Source organism: Humulus lupulus, chromosome X (assembly GCF_963169125.1).
Source record: "Humulus lupulus chromosome X, drHumLupu1.1, whole genome shotgun sequence".
NCBI lineage: Eukaryota > Viridiplantae > Streptophyta > Magnoliopsida > Rosales > Cannabaceae > Humulus > Humulus lupulus.
The window spans coordinates 38,437,227-38,461,729 of record NC_084802.1 but is presented as its reverse complement, the minus strand read 5'-3'; the positions used below and the strand labels follow the sequence as shown (position 1 = coordinate 38,461,729).

The 24,503-nt window shown below is 33.6% G+C and overlaps 1 protein-coding gene and 1 non-coding gene across 2 annotated transcripts; one reads left to right on the top strand and one right to left on the bottom strand.

The window, feature by feature from the left end:
- The first annotated feature begins 9,449 nt into the window (after positions 1–9,449).
- Positions 9,450–12,179, top strand: LOC133805727 (protein NAP1-like). Its single transcript, XM_062243889.1, has 6 exons — positions 9,450–9,657; positions 9,764–9,837; positions 10,442–10,522; positions 11,039–11,119; positions 11,278–11,360; positions 11,999–12,179. The coding sequence occupies exons 1-6, from the start codon at positions 9,450–9,452 to the stop codon at positions 12,177–12,179; spliced, it is 708 nt and encodes a 235-aa protein (XP_062099873.1).
- A 10,918-nt stretch (positions 12,180–23,097) lies between these two features.
- Positions 23,098–23,204, bottom strand: LOC133807829 (small nucleolar RNA R71). Its single transcript, XR_009879719.1, has one exon. It is a non-coding gene; the product is annotated as a small nucleolar RNA R71 (small nucleolar RNA).
- Between the last annotated feature and the right edge of the window lie 1,299 nt (positions 23,205–24,503).

The following is a 24,503-nucleotide window of genomic DNA, read 5'->3' as shown; positions in this document are numbered from 1 at the left end:
TCCTTCAGCTGTCTCGATGCATAGGCTATCACCTTTCCAGCTTGCATCAGTACACATCCCAAACCCTATCTGGAAGTATCACAATAAGCCACAAACTTCTCATTGTCTGATGGCAGACTCAATATTGGAGAGGTGATCAGTCGCCGCTTCAATTCCTTGAAACTGTTCTCACACCTGTCTGTCAACACATACTTAGTCTTCTTTCGTGTTAACTCGATCAATGGTGTGGCTATCTTGGGGAACCCCTCAACGAACCGCTAATAATACCTTGCCAATCCCAGGAAGCCCCTAATTTCTGGTACATTGTTTGGTCTAGGCCAATCTCTCACTACCTTAATCTTGCTTGGGTCAACCTGAATCCCCTCCTTACAGACAATATGACCCAGAAAATTGACTTGCGGTAGACAAAACTTACACTTGTTGAACTTAGCATATAACCTATGCTCTCTCAACCGTTATAATACCAGGCGAAAATGCAGCCCATGCTCTATCTCTGAATGAGAGTACACCAGCATGTCATCAATGAACATGATCACAAACATTTCCAAATAGTCCTTGAAGATCCTATTCATCAAATCCATAAAAGTTGCTGGGCGTTGGTTAATCCAAAGGACACAACCAGGAATTCATAGTGTCTATACCTCGTGCGGAAAGCGGTCTTTGGTATATCCTCCTCTTTAATCCTTAACTGGTGATAACCTGACCTAAGGTAAATCTTAGAGAACACCATCTTCCCACATATTTGGTCAAACAAGTCATCGATCCTAGGTAATTGGTACTTGTTCTTAATGGTCAACTTATTCAGCTCCATGTACTCAATACACATCCTAAGAGATCCATCATTCTTCTTGACGAACAATACTAGAGCACCCCATGGCGAGAAACTCGGTTTGATGAACCTCAAATCTAGTAACTCCTACGACTGAATCTTCAATTCCTTCAACTCTTCCGGAGCCATTCTATAAGGTGTCCTAGAAACTGGCTCCGCCCCTAACGCCAACTCTATAACAAACTCAATCTCCCACTGTGGCGACAACCCTAGCAAGTCTGCGGGGAACAAATCTGGAAACTCACATACCAGTCTAGTCTCACTTGGTCCAACCGACACAACTCTAAAGGTATCCACAATATTTGCTAGGAATCTTATGCAACCATCCTGTGTCTGGTCTCTAGCGTTCAGTGCTGAAATCATAGGTACTCGTAGTCCACTCACTGTCCCCACAAATATAAAGGGCACCTCTCCTTCCGGTTCAAAATTCACCATCCTGCGCTTGCAGTCAATCGTCGCCCTATACTTTGATAGCCAATCTATTCCTAAGATCATATCGAAGTCATCCATTGCTAACTCAATCAGATCAACAGACAACTCTCTACTGTCTATCACTACTGGAAATGCTCTAACCCATCTCCTAGAGACTACTAGTTCTCTAGTTGGCAACGAAGTATGAAATCCCCTAGCATACAAATCACTAGGTCTACACAGCTGATCTATCACTCTAGCAAACACAAATGAATAAGTTTTCCCCGAATCAATCAATGCAGTAAACAAAGAACCATCACTAGAAATCTGACCTGTCATGACCAAGGGGCTAGCCTCAGCCTCAGTCTGGGTCAAGGTGAATACCCTGGCAGGAGCGAGACTATCGCTCTACTTCGGCTCCTCTTTCCTGACGTGTGGGTAGTCCTTCTTCAAATGGTCGATACTCCCACAAATAAAGCAGGCCCTGATCTTGCACTCCCCCTGATGTCATCGTCTGCACTGAGGACACACTGGGAAACTTCTCCAGTTATCACCCCCGCCCTGATGGCCACTGAAAGCACCTCGTACCCTCCTATCCGAGCTAGGAGGAATGAAAGAGTTTGGGGGCTTTCTCTTTTGTTCACTGGGGCCACTACCCCGACTAGATTCGGAAAAAGGAGGCACCATCCTCTTAGCATCGCGCTTAGTAGTGTCCTCTCTCCATATCTGATCCTCGACCCCTTCAGCTGTAAGGGCCTTGTCCACTACCTGTGCATAAGTGGTAGTCTCAGGATCCAAGGTTAGCTTAACGTCACAGGGGATCATGTCATTCAATCCTCGCACAAACCGATCCCTTCGTTCCATATCAGTCGGCACCAAATCCGACGCGAACTTCGCCAATCGGTCAAATCTCAAGGCATACTCAATAACGGTCATCCGGTTCTGAGGCAAGTTGGTAAACTCATCAACCTTCGCAGCTCGGACTGCGACACTGTAGTACTTCTCAGTGAAAATGTTTATGAATTCTTCCCAAGTCATAGCTGCAACATTTCTTCTCTGAGTCACAACATCCCACTAGATGCGGGCATCCTCTCTAAACATGTAGCTGACATAAGCTACCCTCTCGTTCCCTTCCACCCTCATGAAGTCCAGAATGGAAGAAATCATGTTCATCCACTACTCTGTCCACAGTGGGTCTGGTCCACCCTCGAAGGTGGGAGGATGCTGCTTCCTGAACCTCTCATACAAAGGTTCCCCCCTATTCTCCATAACAGACTGAACTGGCACTGGCACCACAGCCTGTTGAACCTGCAACCTAATGCCCTGAGGAGGGGCCTGTTGCCTTAGTTGTTGAAGCTCTTATTCTGTTTGATGAAGTCTAGCTTCCTTCTCGGCAAATAATTGTTGCCAATCCTGTGGGGCAGGTGGAGGGTCCTGACCCTGGTTGTCATCCTCGGCCCTATTGCTGCGAAGTCTAATTGAACATCGAGGTATCTCAACAATATGCCTGCAATCAACGACGCCGCTGATCAGGCATGATAACAACATCCAAAACCACCTCCCAAAACATAATAACCAACCACAAACTGCAATCAACAAAATACAGATAGCACACAACAATCAAGGGGCCATGCCCTAACATCGTGCATATGTTAACACATTCATCATTCTCTATATAAAATAATCAGGAAAACAGGGCACTTAAACAAGCAATCAAGCATATAACTCAATCATTACCAACCAACCCTGAGTCGAGCTTGTCACTAGCAGCGAGTGTACATGTTCGGTCAATCTCCAGGAACCATAAACCTTGGCTTCCTTTGATACCAAGATGTAACGCCTTACTTCTTTAGAGTCGTTACTAAGTGAGTTTAAAATGTGCAATAACTTGCTAATCGAGGTTTTAGGTTAAAAGTGTGGCTAAACTGTAATAAAAGTCATTTAATTTGAAAATGTAGTCATTCATTGAAATTATAAAGCGTTATACATTTGGGATCCCAAAAATCCTGTTTAGAAAATACTTTACATCTCAATATACATTTAAGGTCGACTAGGCGACAAATTCAGGTCTATACATTGCATTTTCCCAAAATAACCCTGTTCATGGCAGCCAGGTTGGTCGAACATGTACACGCCCCTTCATGTTCTCCGTTCTCATGGTTGATCGACCTTTCCCTTGCCCTTACCTGCACCATAAAGTACCCATGAGCAGAAGCCTAGGAAGAAAACTAAACACAAATAATCAACATGCATATCTATCAATCAGCAAATAACAAAGCCGCCAACAGGCTAAACATATAGCGGCCATGCCGTCCCTGGTGCTTTATCAGGCCCTGGGTTCGCGGTCTACACCGTGAGGATGACTCCTTGATCCGTGAAGGGTCTCACCCTAGCAATTTGCACTCCGCGTGCTCAACACTGCTCACGGCCCTTGCCGTACTCGGCCTTGCACTCCACATGCTTAAAGCCGTTCCCGGCCCCTTGCCATACCCGACTTCCTACTGTTCTCGGCCTTCGTCATTCCTAGCCTTTGTCGTTCATTCACAAGTATGAAACACAGAGCATATAATCAAGAAATACTTAAACATATACTGAACATAAATAATAGGGCTACGCCCTACAATTCAATCACATAGGGTCGTGCCCTGCAATACGAACTATATGGCCACGCTCTGCTCTACGGATACAACAATTTTCTTACCTGTGTCCCGAGCTTCTTGAGCACCAAATTCCCGAACACAGTCCTCTAACCCGAGCCTCACTGAAAACCTAGTCACAACACACGAGTAACGCTCGTGTGACTAACCAATTCATAATTGTACCCCGAAACCAATCTCGTGCTCTCGGGACCTCCCGTTTCTTCACATAAGGTGGTGAAAGCGTCCCTTGAGCCCCCTGGGCTAAGGCCCTAAAAACAAAAAATCCAACACCCTAAAAATGGCCTAGTGCCACGGCACAGCCCAACAGGGGCCGCGACACCCAGTAGGGGCTCCTTATCCAGACTCGTCCCCGTGCCGCGGCATAGAAGAATAGGGCCACGACGCTCATACACGAACCCAAAATACTGGGTTTTCCTTACTATTTTTCCCGAGCCAAATCTTACCCAAGTACACCCAAGTTCCAATTCGACCTAAAACTCCAAATAAATAGTAAATAAATAGTATAGCAACTCATAAACACCAAATACACACCCTAACATCCATCCTAGCTCAAAATCACATGGTGGTTTAAAACTCCACAAAACTTAAACCACACCAGAAAATTCACTTCAGAAATCAATGAAATTCTTACCTTGAGTAGAAATTCGACCCTGAGCTGCTTCCAAATCCAGTTCCAAGCTTAAGGGGATATTCATTTGTGTTTAACCGCCGTTTAAATTTTAAATACGTAAATTGTGAGACTTTGGTGGTGCATATCACGCGTATACATACTCTTCCTGGTAAGGTAAAGGTGGTGAACAAGCGAATGAGACTAATTTAACTCTTGAACAAGTATATGAACAGGCAAGTTATAATTAATATAGTCGACATTGTCCATTCTTTAAAGTCAGTACTCGACAGGTGTTAGAGTATCACTTAATTCCATTTATAAGAACGTAAGTTATTACTTACTTATTATTAATTGATTTTGAGATGAAATTTTATACTTTATTTTACAATTTAAACCAAAATGCATAACAAAATGCATTCCCGCACATATTTCTATAAACATTCATAACTATATAAATATATATATATATATTTTTTTGATGTAAATCAGACGGCCAATAAACAGTACCGTATATCGGTATACATTAGCATGCATACAAGAATTAAAAGAGGCCAGCTACATATGTCTCTAAATGGATGCTCATGATAGGCATGGCATTATTATTATTATTAGTTGATAACTATAACCTATATATACCAACTAATGTTATTGTAGCAACAAGTAGTTCATGGCATCATTAGCTAGTTTGGTGGTTGTAGTCGTAGATTATATATGACGTGACGTCGCATGCACTTAGAAACCATGCACGTATAGTCTAGTGATGACGAGGATCTGGCCCGCTGGGGCTCCGGCGGTTAGGCTTGATGATATGCCTTGCACCTTGTTTTCTTACACTATCTCTCAACACTCGATTGGCAATCTCCATCATAACATGGCGTTTGAATAAGTGAGTAGATGGAGATGACATCATCCGACTTTCGAGACTAGGAAATGAGCTCAGAACCAAGAGAAGGCACACAAGGAATTTAAGACAACTAGTCATTGCACGTGTATATATAAATCCAAATCCAGTACTACTGATGAGCTAGACGTACAAGTTTTGAGTATATATATAGACAGATTATACTGGTAGATATTCTCTTGACAGCTAGATATATAGCTAAGTACGTACCCACTTAATTATCACATAATTAATAATTTTTTTGGAGAGTTTTCGACTGACTGCACGCGCGCACTTGCACGAAACTATTTTTACGACAACGCATTCTACCACATCTAACGATTTTTATTTGTGTACAAGATATACTTGACTAGAAGAAAAGCATAAAATTGATTAGCTAGATCCAATGCACATGCCCATAAATAAAATATTTATATATACTTGTGTGCAAACCATAATAAAAAGAAATCATATAAGATATATATGTATATATCCCGAAAGTGTATTATACATATACACAAGTATCTGCGTGTAAAGACAATTAATGTAGTAATCCTCAAGCTCGAGTCTAGTCATTATCAAGTTTCATGTAAACCTTTTGTACTGTGAAAGTGAAACCTATAGTTGGCTAGGAATTTATTATATAATAATCGTCATGGCTTATTAGAGAACACAACACAAAACTATGTGCTACGTTTTGCGCACTCAATTTTGATATTTCATATCGATTAATATATATACCTAAATAAATTAGTTATCTTGTGTTTATTTTTAATCTTTCAGCTATAGTTTATTCTTTGCTTTTTTTTTTTTCACAAATGCATCCTATATAGAAATTTGTATTGCCACACAAACTCTCCACATAAAATGTACATATCTCAAGCTTAGCATATAACTCGATTATCATAAACAATTTTCGAATGGTGGTCGTATATATATACTTGTTGTTTCTTTTCCCTGATGTGTATGTAAATGGGCATGGTAATCATTCATATATGCTTATGAAATGCCCATGTGTAGTAAACACACACAAAAAAAAAAGAACTTTTAGAATACATATATAAATGTGGCACTTTACTTTTTAACGTTATATATATATATAAAAAAATATTGAAGCTCTACATGATATATGGAATAATAAACAAGAGTCCACTTGTCTCACTTAGGGTCAACGGCGCATATATATAGTATAAACAAAGAGCATGCAAAGCATGGATATATGCGCGTACGTGTTCTATAGCTTATACCTAGGTGGATAAAGTAAATAAATATATCATTAGTGGTGCTATTTATCAAAATTAGGTACGAAACTAAGAATCTTGTCTAAAATTCAAAACTCCAATAAGAAAATCAAGATTAATTTATTAGGAGTATAGTATACAAACTAAAATTTTTAAGTACTTGTTTAAACATGTTGGAATGGCAGTGTGGATTTGACTTTAAAGAAGTTTGGAATGTGTCTTAACATGGTTGGCCACTGATGAGAGACTCAATTAAATATTGAACACGAAGAGAATGAGAGATTTATCTTCTTGTGGGAGAGAGAGTTTTACACGATAAGAATAGTAGGGGTGGTAGTTCGTGTTCACGGGTCATGTTCGTCTCGTGTCAAGACTTATGTATTATAGGTATATGTTTGATTCAAATCTAACCCATTTAATAATCATGTGAAAAAATAAAACTCAAACACGAACCATTTATAAACGGGTTGACACAACACGACACGACTCACGTAGCCCATTTATAAATGGGTCGTATTCAAATCGTGTCAAACCTGTTAAGCCATTAACTTATTAATGACCTAATTAATATGTTTATAATTCATTTAACACGTTTATGACATATTTATGACCCATTTAACTTGTTTAACATATATGTGACTTTTAAAATAATAAAATATATGAGAAATAACATATTTATTTATAATAAAATAAATATATGATTTTAAACAGGTTATTCACGGGTCAATTTCGAGTTAGATGAGTCAACCCGAACATGACACGCTTATCAAACGAGTTAGACTGGTCAACCCGAAAATGACCCAAATCTATTTATGGTAAACCAAACCTGCTAACTTCGTGCGGGTTCGAGTCGTGTTATCGTGTTTGACCCATTTTGTCACCCCTAAAGAATAGTATGTGCTCTTGACTAAGAATAATACAATATGTTTGACCCGTTTTGTCACCCCTAAATATTGAACACGAAGAGAATGAGAGATTTATTTTCTTGTGGGAGAGAGGGTTTTACACGATAAAGAATAGTAGGGGTGGTAGTTCGTGTTCACGGGTCATGTTCGTGTCGTATCGAGACTTATGTATTATAGGTATATGTTTGATCCAAATTATCTAACCCATTTAATAATCGTGTGAAAAAATAAAACTCAAACACGAACCATTTATAAACGGGTTGACACAACACGACACGACTCACGTAGCCCATTTATAAATGGGTCGTATTCAAATCGTGTCAAACCTGTTAAGCCATTAACTTATTAATGACCTAATTAATATGTTTATAATTCATTTAACACGTTTATGACATATTTATGACCCATTTAACTTGTGTTAACATATATATGACTTCTAAAATAATTAAATATGATAAATAACATATTTATTTATAATAAAATAAATATATGATTTTAAACAGGTTATTCACGGGTCAATTTCGAGTTAGATGAGTCAACCCGAACATGACACGTTTATCAAACGAGTTAGACTGGTCAACCCGAAAATGACCCAAATCTGTTTATGGTAAACCCAAACCTGCTAACTTCGTGCGGGTTTCGGGTCGTGTTATCGTGTTTGACCTGTTTTGTCACCCCTAAAGAATAGTATGTGCTCTTGACTAAGAATAATACAATATATTATATTAATTAGTGCTCTAAGATAAATTAAAATTTAATTCAAAATGAATTAAATTATTCTCTAAGAATAATACCTGAAAACATCTTTAGATATTTTGTTTACAATTAAATAAGGATAATCTCTAGATTAGCAATTTATGATTTAATCAAATAATATCTAAATTTAAATTTTAAACTCAAACTAAACACTCAAATGGGTTAGACTGGATGGACGATTTATTAGGTCATAGATATGGACCCGAAGTCCAACATCTCTCACTCACTACACATCATTGGTGTGTGATTATGATTATGACTATGTGGGATAGTTCTTAAAAAGTACTTTGAAGTTGTTAATATTTATCCCTTTATTTTCTTGTTAATTTCACAAAAATTCAGCAAGCATAAAATAAATCGTCAATTTGATTATTACTACTTCATTCCTTTAAATCATACATTCACTATACATAAATTTTATTACAAAAATTTAATTTACTAACTTAATTCTTTAACTCTAATTATATAAAATAATAATCTCATTTATTTCTTAATAACATTGAGAAAATAAAGTGACCAAATTCCATAGTTAATTATAAAATAATTAATTTGGCACAATAAATGTATCACTACACTAAATACCCCTTTCCATAACACATGAATATAATAGTATTGAAAAAGTATTATAATACATCAAATAATAAAATAACAGCTGGAAAATAAATTAGCCGTATCAAAATTGGCGGTACCAAAATTTTGGAGCCAAATTATCTTCTACTTTTTACTTTTTTATTTGCCTCTATTTTTTTATTTCCAAAGCTCAAGCGATACACTTCTCACCATCCCTCAAGCGATACCCAGTTAGGGTTTCAGTATCAGCCACCGTCTTCCTCTTCTTCTTCCGCCTGCTTGATTCTAAACCCAGCCGTGACGCCTGTTCCATCGTCTACAAGCGGTGGCTAGCCCTAGAGCGCCTCAGCTGCACCACGCTCCGAAAACGGGAAGTCTTCAAATTCCAACAACGACCCATCTTTCGTTTGCGAGATATGCGCGGAACCCAAGTCTGGAAGTGAGTCGTTTAGCATCAAAGGTTGTAGCCATTCTTACTGTTCCGGGTGCATGGCTAGGTACGTTGCTTCAAAGCTTCAAGATAACATTACGAGAATCGATTGCCCTGTTTCTGGTTGTAACGGGTCGGGTCGCATAAGGGTTTGAATATGCAATGGGTAGTTCAACTTACTGAAGTTGCTAAAGGTCTTATGGCTAAAATGTATAGGCTAAATCAAATATTGGACTACCCAGATCCCGTTGGCCATGTGTTTTCAGAAGCATTTTGGAAAGCAGGCGTGTTTCCAAACCATCCAAGACTTGGTGTATTACTCTCAAAGAAGTTTCCTGAACATTTTAGCAAATTACAACTTGAACGTGTAAGAATTGTTTATTTTTCACTTGAATGCTGGATATTTTGTTTGGCAGAACGCAAAGTGGGGTTTTCAGAATTTTATTAACTAGTGAGAATACTGGTTCCAAGTTGACAAGTTTGCTTTGGATGCTTTACATGATAATGCGGAACTTCATTTGCAGTCTTTGGAGCCGTGGATTCAGGTACTACATGGGTTACTTCCATTCTTTTCTTATTTCATATTTTACACTAGATTTTTTACCTACTATCAATTTGTAATTCTAATGTTATTTATAGTTTACTTAGCTCATGGAGAACTTCTATTGTTAATTTATTATTCAAATAAGCTCGGGCTAACTTAGAATTCTGTGTGGTCTTGCGTTTATGGAGTTTTAGTCATAGTGTTTTAGTGATGATTAAGATGGTTTGGACAACATTAGAAAAGAGAGGATTGTTGATTGTCTTTCCCTTTCTCGTTCTCCATCTCAACACCAACTTTCTCTTGCATTGTGCACATGCATTGTCACACTCACACATGCGTGATAGATTTTTGTTTTGTTTTATGAACCCTTAATGTTATGTTCATTGGTTTGGAAATATTATTGAATTGGTACAAATGGCTGTGATTATTCCAGGAGTTCTAATCTTTTCCAAGGTTTCAAGTGAACTTTACTATTTGGAGTTTGAACTATGAAAATCCATTAGATTTCTCCTATTTAATGTTGAAAATTTTTATTCAGCTTATTTTATAATATTTTGACATCAAATTAACTATGATTAAAATGTGTATATTTTATAATGAATCAGATGCTTCTTGACCTGATGGCTTTTCGAGAACAAGCTTTGAGGCTTATATTGGATTTAAGCAGTACTGTTATTACTTTGTTGGTGAGTCTCAATTTCTTTTACCTTTTGGTAGTTTGATGTTATAATTAGGATGTTCAAACTTGACTCAGGTCGTAATTCTTTAACAGACTCAAGTCTCAAATGTTTTATAGCTCAAGAGAGTTACCTCTGGTCATACATGCAAATCATGGGAGTAAAAAATAGTGATCCACATCATGGCAAAGGTGTGGAAAGTTTGTTAAAGGTTAATTGAAGGGCCTTAACAATAATGAAAGGACACAACCTTTTGAATGTGTTAATAGTTTACTTTTAAACAGATAAAAGAAACTTATTAATTTCTCCTTTTAAATTTAATCTGTAGATGGAGATCAATATCTATATGCTTCATTCCATGGCCTTTTGATTATTGTGTTCCATAAAGATAGTTTGATGGTCATATGCATCAGGAATATTAGAAAGATAAATCATTACCTTGTTTTTGGTTGTGAATTATTGGGAAATTAAACTAATTGTATTTTATACGTGATATCTCTAATAACTTGGCACAGTATTTTGCAGCCCCATCAAAATGCACTTATACTACATGCATTTATGGATCTCTTTTGTTCGTTTGTTTGTGTTAATCTTTTCTCAGAGAAGGTAACTGAATTTGAAATTTTATTTTTTCTCTCTCTCTGTCTCTCTCTCTCTCTCTATCCTTTAATAATTTTTTCATTGCTCATTCATATATATGCATGTAGTTGAAATTATCTCAGGATAAATGTGCTTTCACTTTACTGACAATATGTTTATGATAGCTGCCGAGGAAGATGATGCTACAAATGTACAACCTTTTGCATGCCATGTCAAGAGATGATCGAGATTGTGATTTTTATCATCGGTAATTTTTTATTTTTACAATTACATTTATTATTATTATCATCATTGTTTACAAATGCTTGATGGTCTGTGGGAATTGGTTGAGCTCGTGTTAATCTGTCATATGAGATATACTCATATATAATAATGACAATCCTATAGGTTATGTATAATTCTTTTAAGTTTTCTTGTGATATGAAAGCGCAATGATCTTTTTCTACTAGAATATAAACTTTATTTCTTATGCTTAAAAATGAAGAGCACATGTTTTTACAAATTGACACAACTATACATTGATGTTCTTAATATGATGGGTGATGACAAGTTTCTTTGTCTTCTTATTATATTTATATGTGCAAAAATGTTTCCAACACGATTTAGAGTGTGTTGTTTCTTATTAATAAAAGTGAAGACAGTTGCGAATATATATGAATGAAAACACTCTTACTGGTGTAGGTGCACTGCTGAATGAGTAAGCCTGTTTTGCCCAAGGTCTTTGTCATTGCAACAATATAGTTTAGATATGGTGGTGTTTCATGGACTATGCTTATACTAGCATTTACAAATCAGTTGCATCAGTACAGTTTGTTCTGGTATCTTTTTCCCACTTATGAATCGTGAGCCTTAATTTTTTTTTTTTCTTTCTTTTTTTGATTACAGGCTGGTTCAATTTATAGACTCTTATGATCAACCATTAAAAGTGTTGCAAGAAGACCTAAATTTTGTGAGCTCGCGTATTGGAGAGGTTAATCCCATTCATTATATATGGTTTAAATCAGGACTGAGTTTTTATAATATTATAGATACTATAGCAATATTACCTGATATGCAAAAATATTGATGAAATTTTTCTTTGATATGCATAAAATCTTATTATAAACTCAAATACTATAGGCCACTCAAGGTTATCTCTAGTGGTTGGGTGTGTGTGAGTAGTCCAGTTCAAGTTTCATAATGTGTTCTATAAAAGTGAAGAAAAAAGTCAAAAGCTTCTCTCTCTCCTCCAAGAAAAATGTATAGTTTTACATCTTATAGAAACATTTTCTACATGATTTAGTAATTTCAGCAACTATTTACAATTTGAAACATATAATATCTATTTGAATTATTTTCAGGTACTAGAGGCAGTAGGTCCTATTATTTTTTTATCGACAGATACAAGAAAACTTAGAAACGAAGGCTTTTTAAGCCCATATCATCCTTGATATCCAGATATTCTTACAAATTCTGCTCATCCAATGGTAGACACTTCTTCTGCGTGATTTTTAGCTGTATTATTTTCAATTGTCCCCCCACCCCCCATAATTTCAACTGTAATTGTTAGCTAACTGCTTCATTTTATTTGCTCCTTGCAGAGAGCCCAGGATCTCGCAAATGTTACTTCTTATTAAGAATGGGTGTTATTTGGGTATCTTGTTTGTCCAGATGAGCTGCTTCGTGTTACTAGCATCGATATTGCTATGGTAAACCATAATAGATTAAATTTATTGATTGTAAAAATAAATTTGGTGATTCGTTGATAAACTTCTAGCTAATTTTACAAAAAAATGTATTATTTTATCATTCATAATCATGAGCATAGTTGCCACTTGAGTAGCTCTGGTGGTTTGGTGTGTATGGGAGGAGGGGGGGTTCAAATCCCCATTGATGCAAGAAAAAAAGAAAAACAATCATGAGCATGACTACTATAATGCACACTGATTTCGGTCAATGGGTCTTTAATTATTGTTCTCTGTTTTTAGTCGCTTCATGAATCTTTCAACTATGAACACAAATGGGATTTTGCTTTTTATTCAAATATATTCCATATATGCAATAAGTATTTTCTTAATATGCCATAAGTGATTTGTAATACAAGGTTGTTTCATATAAAATAAATGCCATAAGTGATTTGTAAAACTTTTGTAATTGTGCCAATGGTATGTACCCATGTTAAAGGGTAGAAGTTTTGTATAAATGTAATCGCCATGCTAAGCATTTGTATTGAAATTCTTTTCGTTGTAAGACGTGGAATAGAATGATCTGGTTGAAGAGTACAACATTAAAAACACAATTGATTTATTCAATGGAATATTGTATTGCTTGTTTTTCTCACCTCTTTCTTTTTTGTTGATTATTTCAGGTGGTACTGAAAGAAAATCTAGTTCTAACATTATTTAGGGATGAGGTGAGACTTGCCATTTATATTTTTCTAATGAAACATGTTATCAAATTGAAGAAGTTGACTGTTTTCTTGACTTTAAAATATGCACTTATATACTTCTGCATGAGGAATATCAGCTCTATGTTCTACCCAGAATTTTGGAATCAAAGAGGACAACAAAATCTGGACGCACCAAGCAAAAAGAAGTAGATTTGGAATATAGTGTTGCAAAGCAGGTTGAAAAAATGATTAGGTATGACCCTTTTATTCTTCTTCTTTAAGCAGTTATTTAATTTTCTTACTCTGTTAGGCTCTGATCTGATATGTGTGCTGATTATTGCTATTCATATAGGCAGAATAGTGAGCGCTGGAGTTTACCTTGCAGATGTACATGTGGACCGACCTTTTGGAAAGTCGTTTTATTTTCGGAAATGTTGTGTAATTTTCCTAAACTAGGCTCACTCTACTCTTTATAAAATATGTTGTAATTAAATATTAAGTATGGCCATACGACTTTTTAAAAAGTTTTTTTAATATGGGTTTTTGAGACATTTTGTCAAATGAAAACATTTATATTTCTGCATTATCGAGTCTTGAAAATCCGGGTCGTTACACCCTTGTCCCCTTTGTTCAAAAATGCCACATTTTTTCCTAACTTTTCTATTCATTTTCACCACAACATCATCATTATACCCTATAATTTACTCCTACTTGCCATAATATTATTAATTTAAATTGATTATTTTAATACTCTCATTTTGGCTTTAAATAGGGAATTTTCAAGACCATTTGGGGGTGCTTATTTTAGGAAAGGTTACACTACAAAATTTCTACACTTGGAAGACCACTCCACTCTCTTCATCTTTTTGGTCATTTTTTCTATGACTTTTTAGAGGAAAAATTTGGGGGTTCCTCCTCCAAATTACCTCCAAATTTTCCTATTTATGTTTGTAATTTTTTGGTTTGTAATTTCTATTATAGTTATGTGTTTCTAATCTTTTTAAGATTATTAAGGTGATGATGAAACAATATGTAACTAGATAGTATTTATGTTGTGTGTTGATTTCCCATTTTGTATAATAAAGTTTATGGATTTTCTTCTTCAAATATTTTCTTTAATCTTAAATATCTTGTATTTTTTATTGCTAGAAAATATTTACACTTTGTTCTTCATTAGTGCAAAATCATAATATTCTTTGATGAAGGTGTGCCATTAAATTGTGCACATCAAATGCTTAGAACAAAAATATTATGTTTTGCCTCAAAAATAATATTCAATGATTTATTTGTTATTTCATTAGATTGATTTACATTAAATACTTTGAAATTATAATTTAAAAGTGAAGATAAATCCTACAATTCCATGATAATTTGTGCTTAAATAGAATATCTAATTTGAATAAGTGATGGTTGATTAATTTCTACTATTAATGAAACTTGGGAATCAATGTACTTATAAATATTATTAAACTTATATTTTGTGGATTCTAATACCTTAATAATCTTCTTTTACCATCTTGATTTCTACTATTAATTTATTTTTATATATTGTCTTTAATTTCTTCATAATTATCTTTCATTTTATTTTCATTATACAAAAATCTCATCAATCTTTGGAGCAAGGTTAGCATTTATTAATTTTGGTTTAAAATAGTTTTCTTTTTTATTTTAGACAACTCCATTGGGTTCGATCTCGTGCTTACACGAACACTATATTTCATATACGATTCGTGCGCTTGCGAGTTATAAATATTTAAAACATACCCATTTTGAAACCATCAAATTTTTGGCGCCGTTGTCAGGGACTAGTAAGCTTAAAACCCAAAATCCCAAAATACAAAGGTTAAAACACTAGTAAGCTTATGAATAATAATTAGTAAGCTTATTAAATAACTAGTGCCGTCAACAAAGGTTAAAAAACACACATTTTTTCCTCCATTTTTTTAACATTTTACAACAAATGAAAAACATGCATAAACACAAAGAAAAACACATACACACTACCCCCAAACTTAAATGAAACATTGTCCTCAATGTTTAATAAACTGGAAAAAATTAAGAACTACTCCCTTTGATGTATGCTTCATTGATTTGACTCATTTGTTTTCTCTTCTTCTTTTCTTTTTGGGCAAGAAGTTTCCTTCAAGCTTTTTGAAATTTTAAAAACATGAAACATAACACACAACAAGTGAAATACAAAATAAAACATAAAAAGTATGGGTTGCCTCCCACAAACCGCTTTAGTTTATAGTCTTTAGCTCAACTATAATTTTTTTTCTTTTCAACCTACACCCAATCGATGGTGTAAAATTTCATTAGTAGGGTGAGTTATGACTTTGATGCAAATGCTATAAATAATAATTGATAACATCACACCTACAAGAAAATTAGAAATATGCAATTTTAATGGAATATCAATGAAATAAGAAAATTGCATATCTATATTAGACTCCTTATCATTTTGAGTAAATATACAAATTTGTTCAATTATGAGCTCTTGAGATATAATTATATCTTTTTCATTTTCTTCATGAGCCTCAAGAATTATTTTATCCAACTCTTTTGTTTCATTAGGGGGTTGGATGCATATTACAAGTTCTTCAACAACTTCATTCTCTTTTTCACTTTCAATTTGACTATTTTGATTGGGAATGGGTTGGTTGGGATAAACTTGTTTTTCCGACTCTATAACAGTTGCAAGTTGTCCTACTATTGTCTCAATTTTTTAGATTGATTGAGACTGTGCTTGTAAGATTTAGTAGGTTGATTGCATGAACTGTTGTAGGGTATCTCCTAAAGATGGGCTCGTTTCTTGTTGAATGGAATATGATAGGTCGAATTGGGCATGAATTTGATTAGGTAAGTTGAATTCATGCTCTTGATCCATTGGAGATTGGGTATGGCTCCATGAAAATTTTGGATTATAGGTGGGGGCAAATGGGATAGCAAAGGATTCACCGTAATCATGCATATCAATAGTTTCTCCATAATTTAAATTTGATTGAACATAATAGTTGTACTCAGAATTCTAAGTATAATAAAAATGATTCATATGGTAAAAACAAAATGACAAACTATTTTTTTTAAAGGACAATTAAGGTAAAAAGAACAAGAAAATAAAATTAAGAGAACAAAAACAATGTTAAGAAATTGAACAAAATTTAGGAGACACAAGTGTCACCAACTAATAACAATATAATAAAATAAAAAGTTAGGAGGCACAAATGCCATTAACTATCAAAAAATAACAATAATAATAAAAATAATAATAACACAAAAGCTAGAAGGCACAAATGCCATCAACTAACAAAATTATAAATGAAATAAAATTACAAAAAATGTCGGCAAGTGTCGTCAACTATAAAAATTAAAAAGATAGATAGGAGGCACAAGTGTCATCAACTATAAAAATTAAAAAGATAGAAAGGAGGCACAAGTGTCGTCAACTAAAAAAACAATAAATATAAATATAGAAGTAAATTTTTTTTTATGGGTAGTAGAACTGTCCCAAATTTTATTTTTATCTTTTTTTTTAGTTTTTATAGTTTTAAATATATATTTTTTATATTTTTGTAAATGCAAAAATTAAAATAACTAGTAGAAGAATTCACTAACCTTGAGATAAATTTTGTTTCCTTTCATGCAACTCCCCGGCAATGGCGCCAAAGTCTTGATGGACCCAAAACAGGTATGTTTTAAAAATTTATAACTCGCAAGCGCATGAATCGTATATGAAATATAGTTTTCGTGTAAACACGAGATCGAACCCAAAAGAGTTGTCTAAAATAAAAAAGAAAACTATTTTAAACCAAAATTAATAAATTCTAACGTAGCTCCAAAGATTGATGAGTTTTAATTAGGGGTGGCAATTCGTGTAAACGTGTCAGATTCGTGTCGACACGATTATGACACGACACGATTAAGGTCAACACGAACACGACACGATTATTAAACGTGTCAAAAATATGAACACGAACACGACACGATTATTAAACGGGTCAACACGACACGAACACGATAACACGATTATGACACGATTAATCATAATTATACGAAAAAAATCAGAAAACCTATGTAAAGTATTCGTGTTATCGTGTCTGACACGATTATGACACGACACGATTATTAAATGGGTCGACACGATTATGACACGACACGATTAAGGTAAACACGAACACGACACGATTATTAAACGTGTCAAAAACTCAAACACGAATACGACACGATTATTAAACGTGTCGTGTTCGTGTTTACCTTAATCGTGTCGTGTCGTGTCGTGTCATCGTGTCGTGACCCAAATTGCCACCCCTAGTTTTAATGTTATGAACATAAAATAAAAGATTGAAAATAAAGCTTTTTAAGAGAATAAGAATAAACCAATAATGATTTGAAAATAAGTGTTAAAAGAAAAGATTATTAAGATACTAGAATCCACAAAATGTAAGTTTAATAATACTTATTAGTATATTGATTCCTAAGTTTTAGTGATAGTTAAAATAAGTCAAACTATCATTTTACAAATAGATTTATACTTTTAAGAATAAATTATTTCTAAAAAGATAGGACTTTTCTTCACTTTTAAAAAAAAAGTATAATTTCAAAGTATTTAATGGGAATCAACCTAATGAAACAACAAAATATCAAATAACATTATTTATAAGGCAAAACATACTATTTTTGTTTTAAGCATTGAATGTGTACAATTTAATGACACATCTTACACAAAGAATATTATGTTTTGCAAAATGAAGAACAAAGTGCATATTATCTAACAATCCAAAATATGAGATATTAAAGATGAAAGACATATACGTAGAAGAAAAATCCATAAACTTTGTTGCATTACGAGGGAAATCAACATACAACATAAATATTATCTAGTTACAAGTTGCTTCATCATGATCTTAATAATCTTATGAAAAAGATTAGAAGCGCATAACTAGAATAGAAATTACAAATTAAACAAAATACATACTTGAAAATTCTCTTGAAAAACCCAAAATGGAAGAGAGAATGGTAGAGAGAAAATGGTAGAAAGAAGATGGTAACAAAAAATTAAGCACCCCAAAATGGTCTTGAAAACTCTTATTTATAGCCAAAATGAGATTATTAAAATAATCAATTTAAATTGATTAAATTAATTAAATAAATAATAATATGGCAAGTAGGGGTAAATTTGTAATGACCCAACTATTATAGACATTGGACCATTAATAACTACTATATTAATCTTAAGAAAACGTACATATGAAATAACCATACTAATCTTAAAAACTGTAAAGTAAAGGTTAAATACATAAAAATTTATTTAGGATATGGGATCCCATTGTTTTGAAAATAAAACAAAACATAACTTAAATAAATTGGTTACAAAATTAAGTGCGAAAAAATAATACATAGAAATCATAACTAAAAGACTAAAAAAAAACTTCATCCTCTAATTGAACGCTCAGTCCATCGATTCCACCCTGCCTCAATACATATCCCCAAGCTGCCAAGAATCTTTCCGCTGCCATAACTATTTTCCTGTACATATAAAACATAAAGAAATGAGCCTAATGCCCAGTAAGGAAAATCTACTACAAGCATGAAACATAGTCATACACATAACTATAAGCTATAAACATATAACATATATCTATAAAGACGTACATCATATAAGACTATACTATTAATGGCCATTAAAACATGTGATAAACCATCTACGTCCCCTTTCTAATATCTAAGGTAAGTTAGATCACATGGTAGGTTTATGATAACCCTTCTACGTCCCCTGTTTAATATCTGAGGTGGGGTATATCATAACCATGAAACATAAGAAAACAAAACATAACATACTATAGCATAGCGTATCATAACATATCAACATAACATATAAGCATATAAAATTATCCTATTTTCCTTACCAATATACCGGGATGATGAGAACAAAGTCGGGATTTTGGAACACTCCTAAAAACCATAATAGAGAGGTGAGTATACTAAAGAAAAGGGATGAAAAGAATGAACTACACCATTGAAAAGATACTTACCAATAAGAATCTTACGTTCAAGATCTTAGATGCCTAACCAAGAATAGAGAATACAATTTAGGATTTGCGTAGAAAAACTATAAGAACAATACAGAAAGGAACTAGAACAAGTAATACCTTGAATGCTTCTATGACCGAACTATACCTCGAAACCGAAATACACTATAACCTTACTTCCCAAGTGTTTATTAAGCTTATAACCCCAACCTAAGTGTTTATCACTCTATAGTCTCACTAGCACCTGGAAAGCTCTGATTAATGCTTGAAGAATGAATGAAAAGGCTTGGTGCTAGGTCCTATTTATAGAGTTCTAGGAATAAAAATTTTCTTTTTGTCTTTGAATAAAAAAATAATGAATTTAATTGAAAATATTTGAATATCCTTCAACCAAAGGCTTAGGACTTGGTCAAATTGTTCAGAGAGATTTAAGGAGTCAAAGCTTGATTTTTAAAACAAAAATAATAAAAACAAATAGAATCCTAACTTCTAATTCCCTAAATCTCGTAACTCTAAACTCACCTGCAGTAAAATCAAAATATCTAGATCTGTAGCACTCCAATTTAGACTCTCTTTATACCGTTAGAAATCTAATTCAATTATCTACAACTTTCTAGAAATACTATTTTTCGAAATTCATAACATAACTAGGTCAAAAATATGTCGGAAGTTGCAATACCCTAAAATTAGGAAAAATCTATTTAATTATTTAAATCTCAAATAAATAAAATTGTGACAAATGTCATGCTCCTAACAAATTCTGGTGAAGACTAAGTCTTATATTTTCCTTATTTTATCATTAAAATAATGATTCCTTAATAATCATACATATGACAAGTGTCATATTTCTATTGGCTCTATCTAAACCTTAGGAATAACCATGCTCATGACAAGTGTCATATTCTTATTAGCTCTATCTAAACCTTAGGTTATAATAATTATCATATTAATAACCAGCAATATTAATCAAACCTTATGTTATAAATATTCTTAAACTATAGGTTAAACTTATAAAATCCATAACTATTGCTAGGAGTTTCCAACTAAGTCCCGGCTTGAACCAAAATCCACAGTCATAAACATACTACAACTACTACTAGCTATTACTATTACTACTACTATCTAACTAGCTAAGTAAAGTTCTTGGACTCTACAAAATTGTAGGGGTGATGATGATTTTTGTGGTGAAAATGTGTAGAAAAGTTGGGTAAAAATTGGCATTTTTGAACAAAAGGGACAAAGGGACAAGGGAACATTTTTTTGGGCTCAAGAGGACAAAAGAGGTGGCTGGACCAGGTGGTTCAGGCGCTGGTGGGGCAGGCTGCTGGACCAAAGGGTGCTTGGATTGGATTGGACCAAAGAGGTGCCTGCTTCCCACCAGCCACCTGAACCACCAGGCCCAGCCACCTCTTTGGTCCTCTTGAGCGCAAAAAGATGTTCCCTTGTCCCTCTGTCCCCTTTGTTAAAAAATGCAAATTTTTACCCAACTTTTCTATACATTTTCACCACAAAAATCATCATCACCCCTACAATTTACCCCTACCTGCCATATTATTATTTATTTAATTAATTTAATCAATTTAATTAATTTAAATTGATTATTTTAATAATCTCATTTTAGCTATAAATAAGGGTTTTCAAGACCATTTTGGGGTGCTTAATTTTTGGTTACCATCTTCTTTCTACCATTCTCTCTTCCATTTTTGGTTTTTCAAGAGCATTTTCAAGAATGTATTTTGTTTATTTTGTAATTTCTATTCTAGTTATGTGCTTCTAATCTTTTTCATAAGATTATTAAGATCATGATGAAGAAACTTGTAACTAGATAATATTTATGTTGTATGTTGATTTCCCTTGTAATGCAACAAACTTTATGGATTTTTCTTCTTCATATATGCCTTTCATATTTAATATCTCATATTTTGGATTGTTAGATAATATGCATTTTGTTCATCATTTTGTAAAACATAATATTATTTGTGTAAGATGTGTCATTAAATTGTACACATCTAATGCTTAGAACAAAAATATTATGTTTTGCCTTATAAATAATGTTATTTGATTTTTTTTTTCATTAGGTTGATTCACATTAAATACTTTGAAATTATACTTTTTTTGAAAAGTGAAGAAAAGTCCTATCTTTTTAAAAATAATTTGTTCTTAAAAGTATAAATCTATTTGGAAAATGATAGTTTGACTTATTTTAACTATCACTAAAACTTAGGAATCAATATACTAATAAGTATTATTAAACTTACATTTTGTGGATTCTAGTATCTTAATAATCTTTTCTTTTAACACTTATTTTCAAATCATTATTGGTTTATTTTTATTCTCTTAAAAAGCTTTATTTTCAATCTTTTATTTTATGTTCATAACATTAAAATTCATCAATCTTTGGATCTAGGTTAGAATTTATTAATTTTGGTTTAAAATCGTTTTCCTTTTTATTTTAGACAACTCATTTGGGTTCGATCTCGTGTGTACACAAACACTATATTTCATATACGATTCGTGCGCTTGCGAGTTATAAATTTTTAAAACATACCCGTTTTGGGTCCATTAAGTTTTTGGCGACGTTGCCAGGGACCCATAATACAAAGGTTAAAACTAGTTATTTACTAGTTTCTTATTCATAAGCTTAATAAGAAAATACAAATTACTCATAAGCTTACTAGTTATTTAATTTTTTTACCTTAAGAAAAAAAAACTATATATACAAAAATATAAAAAAAAATTATATATTTATATAAAAACTAAAAAAAAAATGATAAAAAGAAAATTTGAGACGGTTCCACCACCCATAAATCTTGTCCTTTCACCATAAGTCATTTTCGCTTAAAGGATATTTGAACAAAATTCCTAATCCGCCTCTACTAATTAACCTCGGGGAGTTGTTAGTAGTGTGCGAGTAAGTGGAATCAAATAGGCCTGGGGACAAGTAAACCATAAAAATTATATTGTTATGAAATCTTTAAAAAAAATTCTATGTATGCTCCGTGGTTGTGGTTTTTACTGATCTTCACATCAGAAAATTGTTTGTTTGAGATTATCTCTTTTGCTTTGTTTGTGAAAATGGTATGCATCATTGGGAACGTAACTCTAAAAATCGATTAGTAAAAAGACGCTTATCTTTGTTTTAAATTGAAAGTGTTCGTAAAAATATGAGCATCATGGAACCAATTGCTAATACTAATAGAATTCCTGTTGATGAAAATGTTGTGCCTGAAAAAACTTTGCTTGAATATTTTGCTCCTATTTCATCTAATGGTCCTTCATGTATTGTTCTTCCAACAACTTCTGCTACCCATTTTAAGCTTAAACCATCCATCATTCAATCATTGTCATCTTATTATGGGTTAGATAGAGAGGATCCTTACATGCATGTCAAAGATTTCTTAGAAATTTGCTCAAAATTTAAATTTCAAAAAATTTCTGATGAGTCGGTCAAACTAAGATTGTTCCCTTTTTCATTAAAAGACAAATAAAAAGCTTGGTTAAATTCCCTTCCCACGGGGTCTATAACTACATGGGATCAACTTTATAATAAATTCTTGCTAAAAAAATTTCCTATGTCTAAAACTGATAGTATAAGGAGAGAAATTTCTGAGTTTTTTCGAAAAGATAATGAAGAGTTTTATGAATGTTGGGAAAGATTTAAAGATTTATTATTAAAATGTCCTCATCATGATTTTGAGAAATGGAGACTTGTAAAATATTTATATGATTGTTTGACTCCCTCCTATCGTCAAATGATTCAATCTATGCATACTAGAATAATTTTAAAATTTCATGGACAAGAGGTTTGGGACGCCCTTGAAGATTTATCTGTCAATTCACAACAATGGAATTATTTTGATCATAGGTCTAGGTCAACTAATTCACCAAAAAGAGGACGAAGGTATGAAGTAAAAGATGAATTAGACTTGAGAACATCCTTAGACAAATTAGCGAGAAAAGTAGATGCTTTAGCCATAAGCCAAACTATAAATTCTCCAATACAGCCAAGGAAAGATGTTTGTTCTATATGTTCTAGTCCTTGCCATAATGCTCAATCATGTCCTTCCTACCAAGAAGCCTTTTCTGAGGAGGTCAATGCTCTTCATGCTTATGGGAAACCAAATGATAGCCCATTTTCATCCACGTGCAATCCAAATTGGAGAAACCATCCAAAATTTTCATGGAGACAAAACCAACCTCAAATGAATCAAGGGCACCAATACAACACGAAAAACCATACTCATGCCCCACAAAATCAACCATATCCTCAACAAAGGAAACCTTCCTTAGAAGATACTTTACAACAATTTATGCAATCCACTCAACAAATCCTACAAAATCAGTCTCAGTCAATTACCAAACTCGAGACACAAGTAGGACAACCTATCCCTATTCCAAAAGGTCAATATGAGATAGGAAAGTCTAGTCATAATGGAGAAGTCAAATCAATTTCAACTCTTAGGTCTGAAAAGAACATTGTCAAACCCAATTACATACCCGAGATTGAAAAATAAAAAGAAAAGAGTTAGCCTTCTAGTTCTAATGCCAATGACTCTTCAAACAAGAAAACTCCAATCCATCCTTTCATTCCAAAAGTCCCATCCCCCCAAAGATCACTTCCAATTAAAAAAGGCGACCAATATAATGACATCTTACTAGTTTTTAAACAAGTTAGTATCAATTTCCCGTTCTTAGATGCCATTAAACAAATTCCCGCCTACTCTAAATTTTTAAAGGATCTTTGTACTATTAAAATAAACTCTAATGTTCCTAAAAAGGCATTTTTAAATGAACAAGTTAGTTCCATTATTCAATATAAGAGTCTTGTTAAATATAAAGATCCTGGGTGTCCCACAATTTCATGCATTACTGGTGATCATTTTATTAACAAGGCTTTACTTGATTTGGGTGCTGGTGTGAATTTATTGCCTTATTATGTTTATAAGCTACTTGGTCTTGGTGAACTAAAACCTACTTCTATAACTCTTCAATT

Bases quoted from the DNA above. Each gene is read 5' to 3' on its own strand.
- LOC133805727 (XM_062243889.1), top strand. From the start codon at position 9,450: ATGCAATGGGTAGTTCAACTTACTGAAGTTGCTAAAGGTCTTATGGCT. The intron at 9,658-9,763 runs GTGTAAGAATTG...ACTGGTTCCAAG, and splicing joins TAGCAAATTACAACTTGAAC to TTGACAAGTTTGCTTTGGAT. The intron at 11,361-11,998 runs GTAATTTTTTAT...TTTTGATTACAG, and splicing joins GATTGTGATTTTTATCATCG to GCTGGTTCAATTTATAGACT.